Genomic DNA, 23,542 nt, shown 5'->3' on the forward strand with positions numbered 1-23,542 from the left:
GGAGTAGAAAACAGAAATAGTCAACTTATCCAAGAAGTTGAACAAAAATAATTGTTTGCAAACATTTTATATACGAGGGAATCGCAGAGTTGTGAACACTGCCCAGTCTAGCACACAGAATCTGCTTACTAAAGTGGGGCTGAAATGTATCCACAACAAATTACGGGTTTTAGGGTCGAGTGGTCTATCTTGCTCCTCTAGTATCTTTGGGTTGGTTTGTGTGGCAGCGTGAGGTGGAGGCGATGGGATGGAGGGATGTTTGTGAGTGACGGTCTGGGCAGCGTGAGGTGGAGATGGAGGGAGGCGATGCTGGGAGGGAGTGAGTGAGTGATGGTGTGGGCCGCGTGAGGTGGAGGGAGGGATGGTTGTGTGTGAGTGAGTGAGTGATGGTGTGGGCCGCGTGAGGTGGAGGTGGAGGGAGGTTTGTGTGTGTGTGAGTGAGTGATGGTTGTGTGTGTGTGTGTGAGTGATGGTGTGGGCCGCGTGAGGTGGAGGTGGAGGGAGGTTTGTTGGTGACGGTCGGGGCCGCGGCCACAACTCTGCGATTTCTTGCGGGTCTTGGATGGAGTTTGTGAAACAGTCGCATATTAATTATTGAGCTAATCGACAATTATGATTTCTCGTATCACATGAAGAACTAACGATCCGTTTAATTTTCTCTTGTGGAGGGAGATTATTTACGGTTAAATACCGCAGCATTCACCATGATCATTGGTTTGTCAACTTGCCCGCCTTACGACCAGGCCGAGGCGAGCATGAGCAGTGGCAGGCGCGGAGGAGCTAACGCATGCGCAGTGACGGTCGCGGCGGAGCTAACGCATGCGCAGTGGCGGGCGCGGCGGAGCTAACGCATGCGCAGTGGCCGACGCGGCGGAGCTAACGCATGCGCAGTGGCGGCGCGGCGGAGCTAACGCATGCGCAGTGCAGGCGGGCGAGGTAAGAGAGCGGGACGACGGCGGCGGAGACGGACTGAGGGGTAAGGGCCGCGGGCGATCCGCACCGGCGTCGGGGTTAGTCTGGGAGCGGGATTCGTTTCCCATGCGGGTAGGTGTGTGTTACATTAATGAGCCGCGATGTCGGCTGAAGGACCTTGTGTCGCGGCGGCAGTCGGCGCCATTTTGTCCTGAGCTGAGGATAGAGGTGGCGGACAGCTGGTGGCCCGGGGACAGCCCGGGGCTGGGGACGGCGGACAGCCCGATACTGGGGATGGGGGACAGGGGACAGCCCGATATTGGGGACGGGGGCCGGGGGCAACCCGAGACAGGGGACGCCCGGGGCGCGGCGGAGAGATGGCACCGGCCTACAGCGGGCTCTCCGGCCGCAGGGAACGTGGTGGGCAGTATAAAGACACAAGAATGACCATTTTCTTAAAAGAATCCGAACATATTCTAAAGAGAAAATAAAAAGGGCACAGTGTGAAAGGGCCGATTAAGGGTTGACGCGGGTGAGAATAAACGGATAATAACTAGAGTTGAAAGTGTGGGGAGAGCTGATGAAGTTTATGTTTATCCATCGCAGGGCGCATCACCGGAAGACTTGTCCAATACATTTCACACGTTGTTTAAACTATTGTTTGGTACAATGCCGTTTAGTGATTTGAATGGCTCAATATAATAACGTGGTGACAAACTTTGTCTGAAGATAATGGAATACTGCAACAAACTAAGAACCTCGTGTTTCTTTTCTGAAATCCCGGTTTAGCCAGAAGAAACTCGCGCTGGTTTTGCATGGCGTTGCAGAGGGACTAATACCATCCAAAGTTTGGGGGGGGGGGGGTGGTGGTAGAATTTATCCTTTGGACAGTGAGAACTGGTAAGTGGCAAGTACTAGCCCACCAAGCCAGATGAAAGGGGACATGCTTTGGACGTTGGTTTAATCAAAGACTGCAGAAAAGTTGAAGGGGGTGAAAGTTGATGGGTTTTCTTACAATATTCTCAGGTAGATTTAGAATAAAGGGGAGGGATGGAGAGTGAATGTTGGTAGAAACATAGAAAATAGGTGCAGGAGTAGGCCATTCGGCCCTTCGAGCCTGCACCGCCATTCAATATGATCATGGCTGAACCTTTCCCTTTAGCTAATACTCCTTTATCCATGCATCATTCTGGTAGACATGATTAAGAACAGGCCACACAGCTCATTGAGTCATTCCCTTTTGAAAGGGAAAATATATCCTGGCAATTTTTCTACTGTGGGGGGAAAAGGTTCTACTTGTTTATCCTTTCTTTGCCTCTCATAATTTTATATACTTCTATTGGGCTTTCCCACAACATCTGGCATGCCAGAGAAAACAATCCAAGTTTGATCAACCTTTCCCTTTAGCTAATACCCCTTTATCCATGCATCATTCTGGTAGACATGATTAAGAACAGGCCACACAGCTCATTGAGTCATTCCCTTTTGAATGGTATGATTCCTGATCTTTTAAATTTCATCTGTAATTTTTATTTTTCATATCCTTTTGCGCACTTGGCTTGTAAACACATGAATTTACAAAATCAAGCTATTATTTACGCTAGTGGAAAGTTATTTCATGTCTTGACAATTTTTTGTGTGAATTTGTTCAGTTCTGAGTAATTGTTTGGCTGAGATTGTTTAAATGCTTTCTTGCCTTTTGGTAGCCTATCCTTGGTTTGTTAGTTTCCGTGGGCCCTACTGAATCCTTTCAAGATCATGAAATCAAATCGTCTTTTAATTTTCTATATTCCAGGAAATACAAGAAGCTTTTTGATGAACCTGTACTGGCAAGGCCAAAGCATTTCTTCATTTTTTGCCTTTCAATTAACTCTAGTTTTTATTTGTTCTGTTGACAGTCAAGTCTTTAGCACTGTAATCTATATAATACCTTCCCTTAATCTCTGTGCTTCTTTCTTCCTTTTAAGACTGTCACCTTTTGCCCTAATACTTTCTTGTGGCTTTATATCTAATATTTTTTTGATAACTTCTTATGGGCGTGCTTTGTGTATCTATGCAGACTTACATTTTCTGTTGAGAGTTATCAAGGCTACCAATCCATTAATGTTATCATTTTATTTGCCCTGTGTTGTAATGTTCTGTGTGTTAGTGGACATATAAGTCTTTTTGTACCCTTATTCTTGCAGTATTTTTTTCATCCTGCACTATTATTGCCTCTATCATAATATGCTTATTCCCTTACTATTTATTCCTTGTTCATTTCAATTATTGTGTCAGTTGTGAATTTGAATGTGTGGATTACTATTATGTTATTTAACAAATAAATATGTGATTTGTCAAAGGGAAGAGGAAACAATTTGGGTTAAATTATTAAAAACTGATGGTGTATGAGAAGAATAAAGGTGCCCGAGGAAAAACATTTGAGCAGAAGGAAATGATTCTATGAAAGGAAAGATTGTTAAAATATGGGGCACCAAAAAAAGTAATAAAGATGAGTTTTGAAATTAAGAAATTAGACAAAGTTGGCCTGAATAGACTTACTAATTAGTATATTGTATGACACAGTGAGAGATGTATTAGGTGAGGGAAGTGCCAAAGATATGCGGGGGCCTGGACAGGAAAAAAAATGTTAAAGATTTTTTGAATTACTAGAGTGTTTGATTCTTTGTTGCTTAGGGAAAAATTAGTATTGAACCATGCAAACCAGGGTTTGTACTCGTGGTCCAATAATCTTAATTCATTTTCATACTATGGGCATTTTTATCCTAAAAAAATGCTGAACAACCGTGAACCATTTCAGTCCTACCAAGGCATTCCCACAATCTTGAGTGGAGTTTAAGGATTTAGAACAAGTGATGATGGAAATGTGATGTATTTCTAAAGCAGGGTGATGCGAGGCCAAAGGAACAAAGGTGGTGTTGTTCCTAACACCCTTGATGGTTGTGTTAAGGTGATTCAGTGACTTCCATTCGTGTAGCTTTAACTATGCAAAAATATACTGCATGCTTCACAATGTCATTATCCCAAAAAGTGTCGATTCCTACAAGGCCATGTTAGGCCAAGATGGCAATCTTTGCCAAAGATGTAGGCTTTTAATGATCTATTGGTGAAGAAAGATGGCGATGTCTAGACGGAGAATTTCAAATTAGGGCTTAACAGTTAAAGGCAGGGCTGTTGATAAAGGAACATATAAGTTTGGGGATGAGTGAAATGGTCCAGCATGACATTGAAAGAGCCAATTGATTAATTTCCATTTTTTCTGTACACTTTCTCCCCTCCAAATAATTATTCACCCTGTTTGAAACTAACATTTAGAGCTCCCATGCCCTCTATAGGCATTATGCACATGTCTCCATTTTGTTTGTCTCTGCTCCCCCCTACTGTCCTTTTACCAAATGAGTTCAGTCTTTGTCTTCTGAGTACTGAATGACCCCATCACTATTGCAAATTATCAATCCCAATACATTTGAATGGCTCTATCACCTTTCTTAAATTTTTATTTTTAAATCTTAAGTTCCTTCCTATACATTTCGTCTTAAACTTTTCAAGAATAACTCCACATTCTCTAGTAAATTTTCTGAGGTCTACTGTAGGCATTTAGAAGCAAGTAATTAAATGCTGAACTTTTGAAATGTAGATATTCTACTGTGAATATCATCTGTAGTGAGGGAAATGGATGTTTCTGATTCATTATTTCTCAACCTGGTTTGGGTCGTTTGTTAAATTTATATGATTTAATTTTATTCACCTGTCTTTGATCTGTAGCACATGCCTGTTCAATAATCTATCCAATTTCTGCATTTTCAATTGATGTGGATTAGACAATTTATTGGGACAGGAAGGTAGAATCACCCTGATTTCTTGTTCTTTTTGAAATTCTTTTTGTCAATGGCCTTGAATCCATAGTCCATGCCACCAGTAGAAAGAGTTTCAGTAAAATGTTTTATTGTAAGCAACTTGATTAATCCTACTTCAACATTGTCTTTGTTCAAATTATTGCAGTCCTCATCGATTCAACATGGACACAATTAGTCTCTCATCCCTGAATGAGGGGATTGAAGACTTTGTGGCCAAATTTGCAGAAGATACAAACATAGGTGATGGGGCAGGTAGTGTAGGGGAAGCAGGGACTTTGCAGAAGAACTTGGACAGGTTGGGAGATGGGCAGAGAAGTGACAGATGGAATATAGTGTTATGAGCAATGAGGAAGGATGTGCTGGCTCTGGAAAGGGGGCGTACAAGAATAATCCCAGGAATGAGTGGGTTAACATATGATGAGCATTTGACAGCACTGGGCCTGCACTCGTTGGAGTTTAGAAGGATGAGGGGGACCTAGTTGAAACTTACCGAATAATGAAAGGCTTTGATAGAGTGGATGTGGAGAGGATGTTTCCAGTAGTGGGAGAGTCTAGGACTAGAGGTCATAGCCTCAGAATTAAAGGACGTTCCTTTAGGAAGGAGACGAGGAGGAATTTCTTTAGTCAGAGGGTGGTGAATCTGTGGAATTCTTTGTGCAGAAGGCTGTGGAGGCCATGTCAATGAATATTTTGAAGGCAGAGAAAGATAGATTCTTGATTAGTACGGGTGTTGGGGGTTATGGGTAGAAGGTGCGAAAATGGGGTTAAGAGGGAGAGATAGATCAGATCATGTGATAGGAGCAGAATTAGGCCGTTTGGCCCATCAAGTCTACACCTAAAATGTGCCATCAAATCAATGTTGAAATTTAAGATTCTTCCATTCTCTTCACCCGTACATAATGATGTTCTTGATTAAATTTGGAATCAAATAGCAATGCCCTGTTGTGACATTTGATGCAGAATGCACTTCATGAATTTCAGTATTTTATCCATATTTTAGTTCCAAGAGGATGTATTTTAACCTTTTTTCAGGGAATTTATAAAAGAGCGTCAATGCTTTGTTCAAACATTTTTTTAATTACCACCTTGGTTGCTGAAAATTGGTTCAGCATGTTTGTGATTTTAATTATCCATCCAGTGATAGATAGGAATGAAATATTGCAAGCTTCTAATTTGTCTTAGTTATACTAAAAGTTATAAATTTGGTTATAAATCCATTGCTGTTGTCATTTTGGAATATTTCTCTAAAGCAGTTGTCACACATAATTTGTAGGATTTAGGCTGGTTTTTGGAATGGTCAGCATTTGCAGCCTTTCATTTATGCAGATAGAAGATGCCTTTTGCATATCTGCAGGTACATATGCAAATATTCTGATAGAAGTGGATAGTTTGCAGCATTGAAAAGGGTTATGCTGAAGAAAAGTTTCTGGTCATTGCTTAGTGGTTTCTAAGAATTGGTGAACAAGTAACTTGCTTTAAATATGGCTTTTTCAAATCAATTATGGGAATAAATCTACTTAAGGGAAACATTGTTCATGTTGAAAAGAGATTCTTAAGTATTAGGGGTTTCTTCTGTGTTGAGTCATGTGCAATTGTAATATTCCCATTCATCTTTAACACAAAACCAATTATTTGCGGGACCCAGACAGCTCTGCTTTATGTGAAAAGCATGACGGCATTTTTCAGAATACATTTAATATGTAACTAAAAATTTCACAGTTCTCGTACAAAATGATAAACAACTCTCCTGGTTATTGACGTTCATTTCTTGAATATTATATGGTTTAAAAGCAAGCCAACAGTTTGCATATAAAGAATATGCATGTAAGTAATGTATAAATTCATAATCACACAATTTTGATATTTTTAACTTCAAAAGGTGTGAGAATTCAGCTGTGTATTTAAACACAATTGATCAAGTTCAAAACCTGAGAGAGTATAATACTGTTTATTTTTCTTTTGACTTGAGCTAAATTACAATCTATTTTCAGTCACATGACTGGTACTTGACCAGTTTTTCAATGTTGTTTTACTGTCGTGCCATGTTGATAGATATATTATTCAATATCTGATTTTACTTTCTTGATAATTTGGTAGTACAACTTGTCTTAAACCAAGTAAGTCGTGTGTAAAACAGAGATTCACCATTTATCAAACCATGTTTGAACCAAAATAGAATTGTTATTCTCTTGATTTAGTGGTTACAGAAGTTCAGGTTCAAACAAATCTAATTTTTTGAGTCTTCAATATTTCCTCTTTAATCCTTAAAGAAAAGCATTTTTAGTGCCATTGTGTGCTAAAACATTTGAAAATATACACTTTAATGCTGATATTTCCAACATCATCTAAAGAATGATATCAAAGACTACATTGTTTCTACAGTTTTAGCATTTGTAGTCAGATCATTTGTTGATTTGGCAACTATTGGAAAAATGTGCACTGGTTGAGTATTATTGCCTTGCCAACCATCTTTTTGGTACTTATGCTGAATGCATGGAGGTGGTATTTGATCTTGAAATGTTTTCTGTTAGTTCAGAACCTCTTCATAGGTAGGGTTTTCGTTTTGGGCAGATTCTAGGATGGGTAATGTTTCTAATTACACTTCCATAACAAGAAATTTGTTGGGGGCGGGGGGAATGTGGTCACAAAACCAAAATATGCATCGACGGTGTCTCAATTTTTCCAATAAAAAATTCTTGAGTTGGATGCGCAGCATTTATATTTCAGCACTTGCAGCTATTCCTTACTAGCTGATTGCTATTTTAAGACCTGTTGGCTTTATTCCTTTAAAGTGTATCCCTTGAATTCTCTGTACACTTTTTTTGTTACCAGTTGATTCAGTTTGTTGACTACTGGCAACGAGTTCAAGAGATGTGTCCTTGCAAGCTGAGGCATTAAATCATTTAAAAGCACTTAAGTGAAAATGATTTACTTTATCAAAGTGTGAAATGAGTGCTATAACACACTGCCTCTTTTTCAGTGGCGTACAACACATCCACTCCATATGTTACTTCCCATTCTGGGGATAGTTACAATATCTTAAAATTTTACGTTAAATGTTTTTCTGAAATGTTACAATGATTTTATTAGCATTCTCAAAGTGGCTGAGATTTCCTATAAACTTGGGTTGGAAAAATCCTGTTCACTTGAAAGGGTTTGATGGCCAGTTGCCATCTTGTTGGTACTGGCCATGTTTTCGTACTGACATGCCTTTTGAGATTCTTATTTCTCGTTAAGAGGTTGTATAAAATACAAAAATTATCCCGCTGCATTGGATTTTGCATGCAACTGTGAAATGTTGCATTCGATCTTGTTGTGTAAACTGTCTTTCTACAGACCAGTTTTGGACTTCTAACTTTGAAGATGGATCCAGTCGTATGGTCCTTTTAAAGGCCTTGAGATCCTTGAGCTAACATTTTTGTTTTAACTTTTCAGCCTGGCAAAGTTCTCTGGGGAATCTGTGCCATTGTCGCATCAACCAACTATTATACGAAGTTAGATAGTGAAAGAACTTTCCACAGAGCCAGCAAAGGCTATCTACTAACCACTGAAGAATTATTTTATGGTGCTCTTGCCAGTTTTGAATTAGACTCTCTTGTGCCAGAATGTCATTGGATGGAGCCCAACAGGATCATGGCCGTGGCATGAAGAAAGACAGTCATAATATTGGATTCTTTTCTGCAGCCCAGTCTGCAAATCCCCATGAAAATCTTGGGAGAATGAGCCAGGGTGCACGAATGGATGGCTATATGAATTTTGGACGGGGTCAGGCTGTGGGCCTACAAGGCATGGGGCAAGGACATCAAAATATAATGTCTTCAGGTGGTGGGCCTTCTCGATCCAGCAGTGGTTTGCCTTCTTTGTTTGATGTAGGCAGTCGTAATCAACCCTCACTTGCTGCTCAGAAACGGATTGATGCAGACAGGGCCAGTAATATTTTAGCTACCTTTGGCCTTTCATCCAGGGATTTGGATGAACTGAGCCGCTATCCTGAGGAAAAACTTACTCCTGAATCCTTGCCGGACATTCTTATGCAGCTCAAAAGAAAAAGAAATGATGATGGAGCATCTTTGACTTACGGCAGAGGTGACAGTTCTCCTCGGGAAGATCGTTCCTTCAGAGCCTCCCGCAATGAGTGGGAGGAAGAAAGGCGTTTTCGGAATAATTTTGAAAGTCGTGAACCTGAAGCTGATCCAGTGGTCAACTATGACCATGGTTCTTCTCGAGAGTCGAGTTTTAGATATTATGACAGGAAGGACTATGAGCCCGAACGATTAAGAGGTGATGACTTTCGTAGGGATGATATGCGTTTGTCTGACCCAATATATAAATATGATTCCGATTATGGAAAAATGGGGCCTTCCCCTTCGCGTGGCCAAGAAAGATCCCTTTTTGAAAGGAAACGAGGATCTCCTTCACTGAGCAACATAAACGATTACCACGGTTTCTTGCCAGCAATGTTCCCTCACTTGTGTTCGCTGTGTGATGTAACTGTTCATTCTGTGAAGGTGAGTGACCTCTAATTTAAAAATTGCTTTATAAAGTATAAGGAACAGCTCTTATCGACTTGTGGAAACCTCATTTGGGTCTTAATTTGTTCCAGATATTCTTTGGAACGTCTTAGCAACATGAAATTTCTACACAGAATCTTTTCATTATTGTCATTTTACTGACAACCATTTAAGATCATTGAGAAGCAGTTATTAAAGTATGCATCTTAAATTCATGAACAGATTGCCAATGGAAATTACAAAATTTATAGAATACTCAGTGAAATCAAAGGGGTGTACAGTACTTGTAACCCATTGTTTTTTCAGTTAAAAAAGGTTAATTTCTAAAGAAAATTATACATATCGCCTTGACAGCTACTCGGCCTTCGGTCTCAGATTTTTCCTTTTTTGTGTTCTTACAACACCGTGTGGCATACCTTACTACAGGCAAAATGGCTATTCCAAAGACCATGGTCAAGAGTGGTGTGTATTTCACACCTCGATACAAAGCTGGTTTCTTTCTACATACCATGCAAAGAAAGTAAATGGAAAATCCAAAGCTAATATATCTCTTACCCTTATTAAATAAAAGAGAAATCTGAAATATTTATAGTGTAAATGGAAAGCTAACAAAGATTGCAGATGCTTGCAAAGAAATAAAATGCAAATACTTGGTAGGCCAAGCAGCAGGGAGAGGGATAGAGTTAACATTTCAGATTGTTTACCTCCCATCAGAACTCTAACTTAAAAACAAATTTCAGTTAGCACTAGTATCCTGCAGTCCAATAAACTGTTTCTTAGCTTATAGTAAAAGATTATTTCTAATATCTGTTAAGAATCTGTTGATGTGACTGGAGTTAACTTTTTGCTTCTGTTTTTTGCAAAAATGCTTAATGAAGGTTCGTGTACATGAAAAGTATTAGTGATTAGTACAGTACTGTGCACACATTTGATTTTGTTGTGTAAAGTATTTAGTTCACTGAAAAATGGCACTGCATTTGTTTTGAAGGGCATTGTCTCTCATTTTATCAAGTAATACCATATATTGTGTATAAATGAATCAGTACGGAATTTAACAGATGTTTATCGTTATGATTTTTCAGTTATTTAATGCACTTTTCCTCTACAAGGGGATGTCAACATGTTTAAATGCTGCTTTATTTAGCGATCTAGGTAACGTCATGTGGTCAAATTACAGTCATATAAAGATTCTCAACTTATTTAGCTTGCATATGGTAACATAAATGTCTAACAGCTCATGATAATTTAGGGCTTTGCCCTCAGAGGCCATGGAAGCATCTCATTAAGTAACTTTCAATGTGACACGAGTGCCATTTATGCCAATGCTTTTCATTTTATTACCTGTGGGTAGTTTTTGCACAGGTTTATCAGCATAGTGACCACTTTGCACAGATCGAGGGTTTTGTTTAAAAGTTGACATTTCCAATTGCTTTCTTTCCCCAATCTGACTGGATTGGAAAAGATTTAACATTGCAGTACTAATAAGCAAATTAATGCCATAGCTAATGACAGACTTTTTGGTAATGCCGTATCTATTTGATCAGATGGCTTTATTCCAGCATTTGACTTGAGAAGTTTCCAGTACTGTGCTCAGAAGACTTTAGATCAAAGTATTTAGATAACAGACAAGTTTTCATTTCTGAACTTGACAAACACAAGGTTTGGCAACACAATGTTTCCTTTCCTCCTCCATTTAGATTATAGGTGCCTCAGTCTGAAGAAGGGTCTTGACCTGAAATGTCACCCATTCCTTCTATCCAAAGATGCAGCCTGCTTCGAGCATTTTGTGTCTATCCTAGATCATGGGTGAAGTCTGGATAGGAATAAACAATCTAAATTCATTTGGTTGTTAATTAAAATTGGGCTCTTCACATGACATATTTGGCTGTTGAAAAGCAACTTACTGCGAATCATTATAATTTATTTTAAAATTATTACATTTTTTTCATCAAGGGCATTCAATATCTTCATTAGTTTGACTTGTCATTAACTTCATTGTCGCAGTCCTGTCTCCCAAGTTAGAGGTTGTTTGTTCAAAACTGGAGGACATAATCTAGGTTCTTGGTACCATTACCACTGAGTGGAGTAAAATTCTCTCAACATTTTGAAGAAAACTGGTAGACTGACATAGTAATCCATAGTAGTTTCAGGATTTGTTTGCAAATTTGCCACTGTAATTATAACAATGAATGATCAGGAATAGTAATTAATTGTGGAATATATTGCAGTGTTTGCAAGGTTTGATGAAATACCACAGGAATTATATTCTTTTGAATGTGTAGAAGCTACTATGGAGTTTTTAATGTCTGGGCATGTCAAAATGCTGTGCTGAAATACACTGGTCTTGCAGTAGTCGAGCATAGTATTTTCCATTTGTGCTCATTGTAGAGTATAATTAAATATTTTAGTTTAGTTTATTGTCATGTGTACCAAGGTACAGTGAAAAGCTTTTTGTGTGCTAACCAGTCAACAGAAAGACAATACATGATTACAATCGATCCATTTACAGTGTGTAGATACATGATAAGGGAATAACATTTAGTGCAAGGTAAAGCCAGCAAAATCCAATCAAGGATAGTCCGAGGGTCATCAGAGAGGTAGATAGTAATTCAGCACTACATTGTGGGATTTCAAATGGTATACTGGGATTTCAGAGTTTAAAGCTTGTGCTTGTAGAGAAAAATATAATTTCTACAGGTGATTGATAGCTTTTGCCCAATCAGCAGAATGTTACCTGCAGGTGCTAGACTATCTAAAGCCTGCAGCACTCTAGTGACTTTTCTTTGCCCCGACATTTGGATTTGATTGCTTACTCAGAATATATGATTTAGCTCAGCGGGACAGGCAGCAGCTCTGGAAAGATGAAATGGGTGACGTTTAAGCCAACCTCTGCAGTTCTTTCCTACACATACATGATTTAGCATTGCTTATCTGGCCCATTGCTCTTGTTAATCAAGCAACCCCTCTCTTTCCATTTTTGTTATTACACTTTTTGACTCATTGCGGGATGTTAGGTGATGAAAAAGGTGTAAGAAAACCTGTGCCCTATAATTCTTCTCACCATGAAAATGACATTCTAATAAATTTACCATTGTACATCCCATTCCTCTTCTCAAAGAGTCCTGTGCTGTGTGCTTTAAATATCTTCAGTCATCATTTGCAAAAATGATTTCATTGGTATGGTTTGCATTGGCATAAAGTCCCTTAATGAGATGATGTAATAAATATACATGGATAAATACTCGTATAAGGAGGAAAAACTTAAATTGAAGAGTGAAGTGCGCTACATTTGGGGTGAGTAATATATTTTCATGAGCTGACCTAATTATAAGCAATTTTAAAAATATTTTTTTAATGTTGAACACAAATATTTGTGCAATTAACGTTAAAATGTAAGAGTTTTAGAAGAATTTATCTCATTGGTTGCAACAAATCTAGTTCTTCACATAATATACACTGTGTATGGAACAAACGGTGCAATGATTTTAAGTGGCAGGATTTAACTGCAAAATTGGAAGTTCATAAATTTTCAGGATGTTTTAAAAAAATAACTTGAAAAATACTACTTCTAATATAATTGTGAGTTAGAGGACAAAGCTTTTTACAGTACTTTGTTGCATGTGACAATAATAAACCTGCCTAAAGTTGTATTGGATTAATCCCTTCTAGAGTTAGTGAAGATTAGCTAAGTACTGATTATGGTATATTTGATACTTGTTTGAATCTGATACTCTGCTGTCACAGGATGCGCTGCTTTGAATAGTCATGAAAGGAAAGATAGTATACAAAAGATTCCAGTGATAAACTATCTCCCATTCACTTTTATCTCCTAAGATTTGTTTGGTGCATGGATCAAACATTTCTTGACATAGTTAATTTAACCTTCTTTGGCACATAAGGAACAGTACACATTTAAATCTAGATTGCACTTTCCTGGTCTCAAAAGCATAATAAGAACTTGTAAACAGGTAAAATAAATGAGCAGCGCTGCAGAAATGGTTAAAATTGCATCTCAGTGATTACTTTTATATTGAATTTGGAATATTTACTTGTATATGGAGAATTAACTATATGCATAACACAAGGGAGTGCAGTCCACGATGGACTCGCACTGCAATCATACACTGTGTATATTATAAAATAACCTCACAGTTTACGATTCTGAGGTTTAAATTTCATTTAATCTTAAGGTTTCCCATTGTTGTTGGGAGTGTGACTGTTTAGTATTCATCTAATTTCTGCTGTAATGAATTCTACTTTTTTTGTTGTTTAAAGTACTGGTTCTGTCAAAAATGATCTGCCTATGTCTACTGAAATCCAGTATGATTTATTTGTTAAGTACAATGTGATTTTCCCCCATCTACGCCCACTCCCCATTCTGCAGGAATGGAACCAGCATAAGCACGAACCGGCACACAAAAGACGGTGCCTCCTGCTCTTGGAAATGTATGTAGATCTTTATTTAACAAAAAGATTAGCAACTTGGACTTCTTGTAAGTTAAATATTATTATTTAATACAAGGCTTTGATACTTAAATTGGCCTGTCAGTTAATTTTAAGTAACATTTATGAAAAGAATGGAAATAATGTTGTTAAATTAAGTTGAAGCTTGCCACTCTGCATTGCTGATAATAGGAAGCAAAAGGAACAGGAACATGTTAGTGCAATGTTCCACAAAATACCCAATGTTAAGAACATAGATCACCACCACACAGGAACAGGCCCTTCGGCCCACAATGTCTGTTTCAAACAAGATGCCAAAATAAACTAACTTAATTGACCTGAACCATACCCTCAATTCTTCTTTGCCCTTTCACGTTCAAGTTATTCCATCTATAATCTTTTGCATTTCCACCCTGGGGAAAAAGGTTCTGACTGTCTATGCCCCTCATACCAGAATAATGCATGGGTTAGATGGGTTCAATTACAAGGAAATTTGGATAAACTTAGATGGTTTTGTCTGGAATTTTGGAGGTTGAGGGGAGACTTCCAACCCCCGCCCCCTGGAGCTCAATGCTCTTAGGACAGTGGAAATGATTGCGAACTTTAGGAGAGTTCCCCCTCCCCCACTCACCATCAACAACATCACCACAGTCACATATGTGGAGCCATTTAAGTTCCTTGGAACCATCATCTCCAGGGACCTTAAATGGGGGGCCACCATCGACTCCACAGTCATAAAGGCCCAACAGAGGGTGTACTTCCTGCGGCTGCTGAGAAAACACAATCTGCCACAGGCAATGATGGTCCAGTTTTAAACTGCCATCATAGCGTCTGTCCTCGCCTTCTCCATCATGGTCTGATTTGGCTCAGCCACCAAGCACGACACCCGGAGGCTGCAGCGCAGCGTTTGATCAACCGAGCAGGTTGTTGCCTACAACTCCCCTCCCCAATTGACGAACTGTACACTGCAAGGGCCAGGAAGCGAGTGGGTAAGATCATCTCTGACCCCTCTCACCCTGGCCACAAATGCTTTGATGCATTTCCCTCTGGAAGGCGACTCCGGACTGTCAAAGCTGCCACAGCCAGACATAAAATCAGCTTTATTTTCCCGCGAGCAGTAACTTTGCTCAACAACCAAAAGTCTGTAGCCTCCTTTTGCTCTGGTATTTTATTTCATTCTTCACATGTGTAAATTATAATGTTTTATTCTTAATTGATTACTGTATGTCATGTTGTTACTTGTGAGCAAAGCACCATGGCAAATTCCTTATGTATTCATACTTGGCTAATAAAATTTATTCAATTCATTCCCATCCCTCTGTGCTGAAACCAGCAGTCTGAATCTGATTAGTGTGGGACTTGCTCCCCAACAAAATTGCATCATCACTAATTTGGTCCACGTAATGAAGTGGTCCATAATTCATCAAATATCCAATTCCCTGTATCTTTCTTTCTTCTTCCTGACCCATGTGTCTTCAATTTTGCCCTGAACTTGTGATTTTACAACATTCAAATCATGAAAGTAACCAAGATAATATTTGGAAATGTTATCAATGAGCTATTGGTCTATATTTTAACTCCTCTGTGGCAAAGGATTAGCACATCCCTGATTTAACGTGATTGGAGAGCCTTAACGGAAGTCTACTTGCTACATAAACCTTAACCTGTACAGGTTATATTGAAATATTACCATCTTTGTTTTATTTAGTGATCATTAGTATTGGAGGTGTGCTTTTTGAAATCATGTACTGATAATTTTTTGCCTTTTATTTCTAGTTATCCGCAATGGGTTCCAGACGATGTACCATCCTCAAGGTAAGTCTAAATTGATTTAAGTGATGTATGGATGACTAAGTCTGGTGCTTATTCCTTATTTTAAAACTGGGCTATAGTAATGAAAGGAGTATATTTTCCTTCAAAGCCATACACCCATTAAATCCAATAGCTTTTGCATATAGTTTGACTTACTTCACTCAACTCATGGTTGGTATGAAGCATGTAATTTCTAAAAAAAGTTTAAATGTGTACTAAATAGAAACTAATGCGGAAAATGGCGTGGATGGGTGATGTATGTTCTGCTTCTGCCCTGTAACTTTGGAAATCAGGCTTTTTGCTACCGAGATTGACGCAAGCGTAGCTGCTGAGTATGCACACAGATCTTTTGTTTTCACGTGGAAAATGATAAAACAGTACAGAATGAGAACAGGCCCTTCGACCTGCAATGTCTGTGTCAAACATGATGCCATATTTAGAGTATTGTGCTCAGTTTTGGTCACTCTATAATAGGAAAGATGTTGTTAAGCTGGAAAGGGTGCATAAAAAAATTATGAGGATGTCGCCAGGACTCGAAGACCTGAGCTATAGGGAGAGGTTAGGACTTTATTCATTGGGATGCAGAAGGATGAGGGGTTATCTTATAGAGTTTTACAAGACTATGAGGAATGGGCAGGGTAAATGCACAGCATGTTTTATCCAGAATAGAGAAACAGAGGACATAGGTTAAGATGAGGGGAGAAGCGTTTAATGGGAGCCTGTGGCAGCTTTTCTAAGCAAAGCGTGGTAAGTATATCGAACTAGCTGCCCGAGGAGTTAGTTGAGGCAGGTACCATCATAACATTTAAGAAACATTTAGACGGGTACTTGGTTCGAAAAGGTTTGGAGGGAAATGGGCCAAACGCAGGCAGGAGGGACTGGTGTAGATGGAGCGTGTTGGTTGGGGTGGACAAGTTGGACCGAAGGGCCTGTTTCCATGCTGTTTAACTCTGACCATTTTTATCTACCATTGCAAAATCCAGTCACCACCCTCTGTGTAAAAAAAATTTTCTTCGTACATCTATAAACTTTGCCCATCAAACCTTAAAGCTATGCCCTCTGTGGAAATAAGTTCCAACTGTTTACCCTATCTCTGCCTGTCATCATTTTATATACCTCTATCAGGTCTCCCCGCAACCTCCAGCATTCCAGAGAAAACAATCCAATTCTATCCAACATCTCCCATAATACCACTTAACCAGGCAACGTTTTGGTAAATCTCCTCTGCAACCAGGACCACATACAATATTCCAATTGAAGCTTAACCAAAGTCCTGTAAAGATGCATCATGACATCCTGACCCTTGTACTCAATGCTCCGATCTATGAAGGCACGCATACTACATGCTGCCTTTACTGCCTCTCTTATCTACTTGAGTTGCCACTTTCAGGGATATGGACATCAACTGCAGGATCCCTTTGTACATCAATGCTGTTGGGGGTCATGCTATTAATTGTGTATTTCCCCCTTAAGTTGACCTCCCAAATACACTTGCTCAGATTAAACTTGCTCTGCCATTTCTCTGTCCATTTCTGTAGCTGACCATTATTCCACTCTATACGTTGACAGCCTTCCTCACAGTCTGCGACCCCAAGCATCTTGGTGATATCTGCAAACCTACTAACCAACCTGTCTGTTTGCATCCGACTCATTTATATACAGGTGCTCCTCAACTTATGATGGGGTTCCGTTCCGAGAAACCCATCGGAAACGGAAAATATTGTACGTCGAAATGCATTGTATACACGTGATCACGTGGCCGGAAGCGAGCTGTGGCTCGCTACGGTTCGCTGCCGTTTACACCATCGCAAAGTCGAAGCATCGTTAGTTGGGGAGCATCTGTACATCACAAACAGCAGAGGTTCCAGCATGGATCCCTACTCAACTCCACTGCTTGCGGACTTCCATCCTGAATGTTGTCCTTCCACCACAACCCCTATGTCTTGTATGAGTAAGCCAGTTCCGAATTCATACAACCAAGTCACTATTAATCCTGTGCATCTTAATCTGGATCGGCCTACCATGGGGGACTTCATCAAGTGCCTTACTAAAATCCACGTAGATAACATCCAGCACCCAATCCTCATTGATCACCTTCATCACCTCCTCAAAAAACTCGATTAATTTAGTAAGACACGACCTGCAGTGATATGTAGTGGCCAGTGATTAATAGATGTTCATACTAAGCTTTCTTTCCCTTTGGGTTAAACGTAGAAACAATCCTGCTTCCCGGCAGTCCAATCTTGCTCCAGATGCTGCAACTGCAATCCTTGCTGCCATCAGACAGCTGGATGCACTGGACCCTCATGGAGGTAAGGATAAGATTATTTAGTGTGCTTTTCCATTTTCAAATCACAGTTACTACTTTACCCATTAAAAAAAAAAAGACGCAAAGTGCTGGAGTAATTCAGTGAGTCGGGCAGCATCTCTGGAGAACGCGGATAGGTGATGTTTTGATTTGGGACCCTTCTTCAGACTTGACTCACAGCTGCAGTTCCTTGTTTCTACTATTTATTTATTGTCACTAGACAACAAATTAAATGGAGGACACATATTTGATTAAGGGCGGCACGGTAGCGCAGCGGTAGAGTTGCTGCTTTACAGCGAATGCAGCGCCGGAGACTCAGGTTCGATCCTGACTACGGGTGCTGTACTGTAAGGAGTTTGTACGTTCTCCCCGTGACCTGCGTGGGTTTTCTCCGAGATCTTCGGTTTCCTCCCACACTCCAAAGACGTACAGGTATGTAGGTTAATTGGCTGGGTAAATGTAAAAATTGTCCCTAGTGGGTGTAGGATAGTGTTAATGTGCGGGGGTCGCTGGGCGGCACGGACTTGGAGGGCCGAAAAGGCCTGTTTCCGGCTGTATATATATGATATGATATGATATGATATAGCTGAGATCCAGAGTATTTAGGGAATTTCTTCAGAGTTTTTTCCCCCAGCATGTGGCAATCTCGGAAGGAGCCATTTTTTTCTTGTGTTTATAGTTCTCGCATTGTAGTACTTTCACTTAGTGTGCAGGATATATGTGTAATCAAACTACACTTGTCCTAATCAGTGTATTAATTTGAAACTCTTTCAAAAAAATGTGATCATTATCAATTTATGGCAGTCAGACCATACAAAATACATTTCAATGCCTTAATGTCACAAATAAAAATATTATTATTGGGAATTATTTCCATGGGATTGTTACTGCACTGAATTCGCTTAATGCTGGCACACAGTGCTGTTTGTGGGAATATAATTGAAGAGCTTTCTCTCCTCCCTTCCCCCAGTTTTAAACCTGAACATTGTGTTATGTAATTTTACTCTTGGCAGATCTGTGCTGCTAATGGACAATTTTTGATAGAACATATAAAGCAATTTATAGTTTAATATTTTGAGCGCTTTATCTTGTGGAAAGCTCATGGTGTGTTTTGTTTTTTCAGGCAACAGAAAAGGCCAAATGCAAAACAAACGAAACACGGTCTGTTTTAATTTCATTACAATATGAATAATACCAGGGGTCACAAATTTACTCTTGTTTACATTTTCAATTTGGCACTTAAGTCTGGGTTTGAGAAAATATTTTTATAGTTTAAGAATTAAAGTGGAATAAAGTCAATGTGGACACTGCTTCAATGATTTGGATGAGAACATACAGGGCAAGATTAGCAAGTTTGTTGATTATACAAAAGTTAGTGGGTTTGTAGATAGTAAGTATATGAGTAAAGTTTGAGTATATGAAAAGCGCTATATAAATAAAATGTATTATTATTATTATTATTAAAGATGGTTGTGAATGATTGCAGCAGGCCAGGTGGGTGGAGGAATGGTTGATGGAATTTAATACAGAGAAGTGTGAGGTGTTGCAATTTGAGGCGTTGAACAAGGGCAGGACCTACACAGTGAATGGTAGGCCTCTGGGTAGTGTTGTAGAGCATAGGGATCTAGGAGTACAAGTGCATAGTTCCTTGAAGGTCGAGTCGCAGGTAGATAAGGTGGTCAAACAGGCTTTTGGTATTTTGAACTTCATCAGAGTATTGAAGATGGGAGGTCATGCTGCAGTTGTATAAGGCGTTAGTGAGACCGCATTTAGAATATTGTGTTCAGTTCTGGGCGCCATGTTATTGGAAAGATATTGTCAAGCTTGAAAGGGTTCAGAGAAGATCTACGAGGATGTTGCCAGGACTAGAGGGTGTGAGCTATAGGGAGAGGTTGAGCAGGCTGGGTCTCTATTCCATAGAGCGCAGGAGGATAAGGGGTGATCTTATAGAGGTGTATAAGATCACGAGAGGAATGGATCGGGTAGATGCAGAGTCTTTCGCCCCGAGTAGGAATCGAGAACCAGAGGACATGGGTTCAAGGTGAAGGGGGAAAAGATTTAATAGGAATCCGATGGGTAGCTTTTTCACACAAAGGGTGGTGGGTGTATGGAACAAGCTGCCAGAGGAGCTAGATGAGGCTGGAACTATCCCATTGTTTCAGAAACAGTTAGACAGGTACTGTTTGGATGGATATGGCCAAGCGCAGGCAAGTGGGACTAGTGTAGCTGGGACATTGTTGGCCGGTGTGGGCGAGTTGGGCCGAAGGGCCTGTTTCCACACTCTATCACTCTATGACTATGCTTCCTGAACAATAATTTTATCTTTTGAAAAATATTCTGTTAATTTAATGTGCAAGTAGATTTCATATTTCTGCCATTAGGTCAGGATTCAAGAAATCCTGATTTTGCATTAGAATTATATTTCATTCTATTTACTGAGTGCGTAAATTGAGAAAGCTATGTGCTTGCCAGTTAAATATTTGGTTGTTGAAATGTATGGTTACGTTGTGCTCCTTTTCTGAAGGCAATGGATGAACCTGGCCGAGTGCTTCATATGACAGAGTTGCCAAAAGGGAAATGCAAAGTGAAAGACATCCTCAAATTAGCTCAACCTTTTGGAATCATTACAAAATACTTGCTTTTAAATACAAAGAGTGAGGTGAGTAAAGTACACTTGGTACTTCTGGGAGAAAAATGCTGTGAATCAGATGAAACCAGATGTAATAGTAAATGTGACAGGAATCATGACTGCTGTTACAGTTTCTGAAAGTATATAACGTTTGAAATTTTAAAGAAGCAATTAAATTTGCCTTGCTGGTGAAGTATTTTTAAATAAGTGCAATACCTACCACTATTTTGGATGACATCTGTAGCTGAATGTTGATCATCATGAGCATTTTGTTTTTAAAAATCTAAAATGTAGGGGTTTGTGGAAATGGTCACAAGTGGCCAAGCACAGACGGCAGTCGCCTTTTACAGCGTGAAACCAGCAATTCTTTATGGCAAGAAGGTCCGCGTGGATATGTCTCACAAATACAAAGAGATAGATTTGAAGGTAACAAATGGATCATCTGTTGGTGAATGCTTTAGCCAAATTGTTCTTTGCTTTTAAATCAGTACATTTTTAAAAAGTGTTTGATTTTGCTGTTGAAGTTTCTTATGTTGATGCTATTACAACATTATAATTGGTAATGGGATGGATGCATTAATCTGAGGCAAATATGTGGGGAGGGACCACTCTATCTTGCATAACGTCTTCATGGACATTATCTCAAACATTAAGATTTGGGAATTGAACAATTCTTTTTCTAATATTGTTTTTCCTTCCAGAAGCAGAAACAAGAACGGAGTGGTGGAAGGGTTGCACTTCTGCAGAATCTCCCCCCCTCTGGATACTCAGATGCTGATGTTGTGAAAATTGGTACCAGCTTTGGGACAGTGCTCAATTATATTGTGATGAGACTCCGGAACCAGGTATCACCAAAAGCTTTTTTTTTTTTGGAAGGCAAGGGTGTGTTGATAATAACTATCATGAAAATGTATGGCATCTTTTATATTGTACATGTCCAGAAAGTACTATGATAAAAGGAGGGGCGAGGAAGTAAGGGAATAAGAAAGTGGCAGTTGTTGAAACATAGAGTCCAAGGATGTATCTGATTATTTTAGCAGAGATACCATAATTCATCTTCGGACTTTCTCCTGATTATGTTAATGCTGTAATCAACAGGCCTTTCTGGAAATGGAGTCAAAGAAATGCATGGTAGACATGGTTAAACACTACAAGAAAACACCTTTAATATTTCGAGGTAGAAAGGTAACCGTGGATGCATCTCAGAAATATAAAACTCTTGTACTGAAGGTAAGGAGTAAACCTTGAAAAGGAATAAAGTTCTCTGGGGCTTCCTGAAATGCTGAAAACAGTTATATGATTACATGTCTATATCAGTGATAACTTTCTAAAGGGTCTCGACCCGAAACGTCACCCATTCCTTCTCTCCCGAGATGCTGCCTGACCTGCTGTTACTCCAGCATTTTGTGAATAAAATGACTTTCTAAATGTTCAGTGTTCTTCTTTGATTTGGCTTTTAATATTTCAAAAGCAAAGTACTGCAGAAAGTCTGAAAAATAAGTAGCATCTGGAGGAGTGAGAGAGAGTTGAGGATTGATTAACAATCCTCAGAATTGGGAAAAGCTACAGAATGTTTTAAAATGCAGTGAGGAAACGGCACACTACTTTGGCATGGCGTTTTCACTACCTACAGGTAGCATTGCTCTCTGGTTTCATGCTTCCTGGTGCACCTGGACATCTTCGCTTTTTTTTGTTTTCTCTTGATCTTTTGAAATGTCATTGGATGCCATTTTTCCACTCGCATTATTCCCTCCAACCTACATTAATTTGAGCTTGCAGCATTCCGTCCATTGGAGACTATCCCAAACTTTGTCATTAAACATAGAAAATAGATGCAGGAGTAGGCCATTCGGTCCTTCAAGCCAGCACCGCCATTCTATATGATCATGGCTGATCATCCAAAATCAGTACCCCATTCCTGCTGTTCCCCATATCCCTTGATTCTGTTAGCCCTAAGAGCTAAATCTAACTGTCTCTTAAACTTCTAGACTCACTTCTATCTTTCATAGGCTTAAGCCAACTCTCTTGCCATTTCCACGCACTTCCCTCTAGACCATGACTATGCTATAGAATATTACAAAATAACTTTCCACAGTCACTGGTCTTGGTTCCTCTTGTGACCTTTCTTCCATAGTTTAGTAACATTTCTAATCGACATATGTAATGGGAAAGGAAGAAGTAACAGGACAGGTGTTGTCTCCTGCAGAAGATGTCTTAAGACGGGATGGTGTATTGGAGACAAAATGTAAAGTAGAACAGTGCCTGGCGAATGCTGGAAAGTCAGGAGGGGGAGCTATGTCTGTTAGTGGCATTGTGTTGCAATGCTTAAAAGTAATAAAACTGGCTCCATCTATTTTCAAGCAGGATCCCAGATTCCTACTACCCCCAGGTGAAAATGATCCTTTTACCAATTCTTCAATCTCACTTCCAAGGGAAATGGATCCTTTTTATTTATGTGAAACATGAACAACTATGTTTCAAAGTGCATATTTATCTAAGACTGGAGTCCTGGGTAGATAGAGGGTGAAAAAAGGTTTTTGGCATGCTGGTCTTCATCAGTCAAGGAGCACAGAAGTTGAGACATTATGTAACAGTTGTATTGGTGAGGCTTCACTTGGTGTATTGTGTTCAACTTTGGCACTCTGCTGTAGAAAAGATACCATTTAACTGGAAAGATGCAGAGAACATTTATGAAAATTAAACTAGAAAATAGGTGCAGGAGTAGGCCATTCGGGCCAGCACCACCATTTAATAGGATCATAGACAATAGACAATAGGTGCAGGAGTAGGCCATTCAGCCCTTCGAGCCAGCACCGCCATTCAATGCGATCACGGCTGATCACTCTCAATCAGTACCCCGTTCCTGCCTTCTCCCCATACCCCCTCACTCCGCCATCCTTAAGAGCTCTATCTAGCTCTCTCTTGAAAGCATCCAACGAACTGGCCTCCACTGCCTTCTGAGGCAGAGAATTCCACACCTTCACCACTCTGACTGAAAAAGTTCTTCCTCATCTCCGTTCTAAATGGGCTACCCCTTATTCTTAAACTGTGGCCCCTTGTTCTGGACTCC

At 39.7% G+C, this 23,542-nt stretch overlaps 1 protein-coding gene across 6 annotated transcripts in view; it reads left to right on the forward strand.

The window, feature by feature from the left end:
- The first annotated feature begins 231 nt into the window (after positions 1-231).
- LOC144599982 (matrin-3-like) overlaps positions 232-23,542 on the forward strand; it is a 37,633-nt gene continuing 14,322 nt past the window's right edge. The window contains exons 1-10 of one of the 6 annotated variants that reach the window (XM_078411270.1): positions 243-261; positions 8,205-9,277; positions 13,665-13,726; positions 15,500-15,538; positions 17,750-17,847; positions 18,967-19,004; positions 20,368-20,502; positions 20,767-20,898; positions 21,174-21,317; positions 21,571-21,702. In XM_078411270.1, the coding sequence (XP_078267396.1) occupies positions 8,375-9,277; positions 13,665-13,726; positions 15,500-15,538; positions 17,750-17,847; positions 18,967-19,004; positions 20,368-20,502; positions 20,767-20,898; positions 21,174-21,317; positions 21,571-21,702 (1,683 nt within the window). In that variant the 5' untranslated portion in view covers positions 243-261; positions 8,205-8,374. Of the gene's footprint in view, positions 262-905; positions 1,045-8,204; positions 9,278-13,664; positions 13,727-15,499; positions 15,539-17,749; positions 17,848-18,966; positions 19,005-20,367; positions 20,503-20,766; positions 20,899-21,173; positions 21,318-21,570; positions 21,703-23,542 lie in introns of those variants that run through there. The other 5 variants (XM_078411268.1, XM_078411271.1, XM_078411269.1 and 2 more) reach the window with 5 other exon arrangements.

Source organism: Rhinoraja longicauda, chromosome 14, assembly GCF_053455715.1.
Source record: "Rhinoraja longicauda isolate Sanriku21f chromosome 14, sRhiLon1.1, whole genome shotgun sequence".
Lineage (NCBI taxonomy): Eukaryota > Metazoa > Chordata > Chondrichthyes > Rajiformes > Arhynchobatidae > Rhinoraja > Rhinoraja longicauda.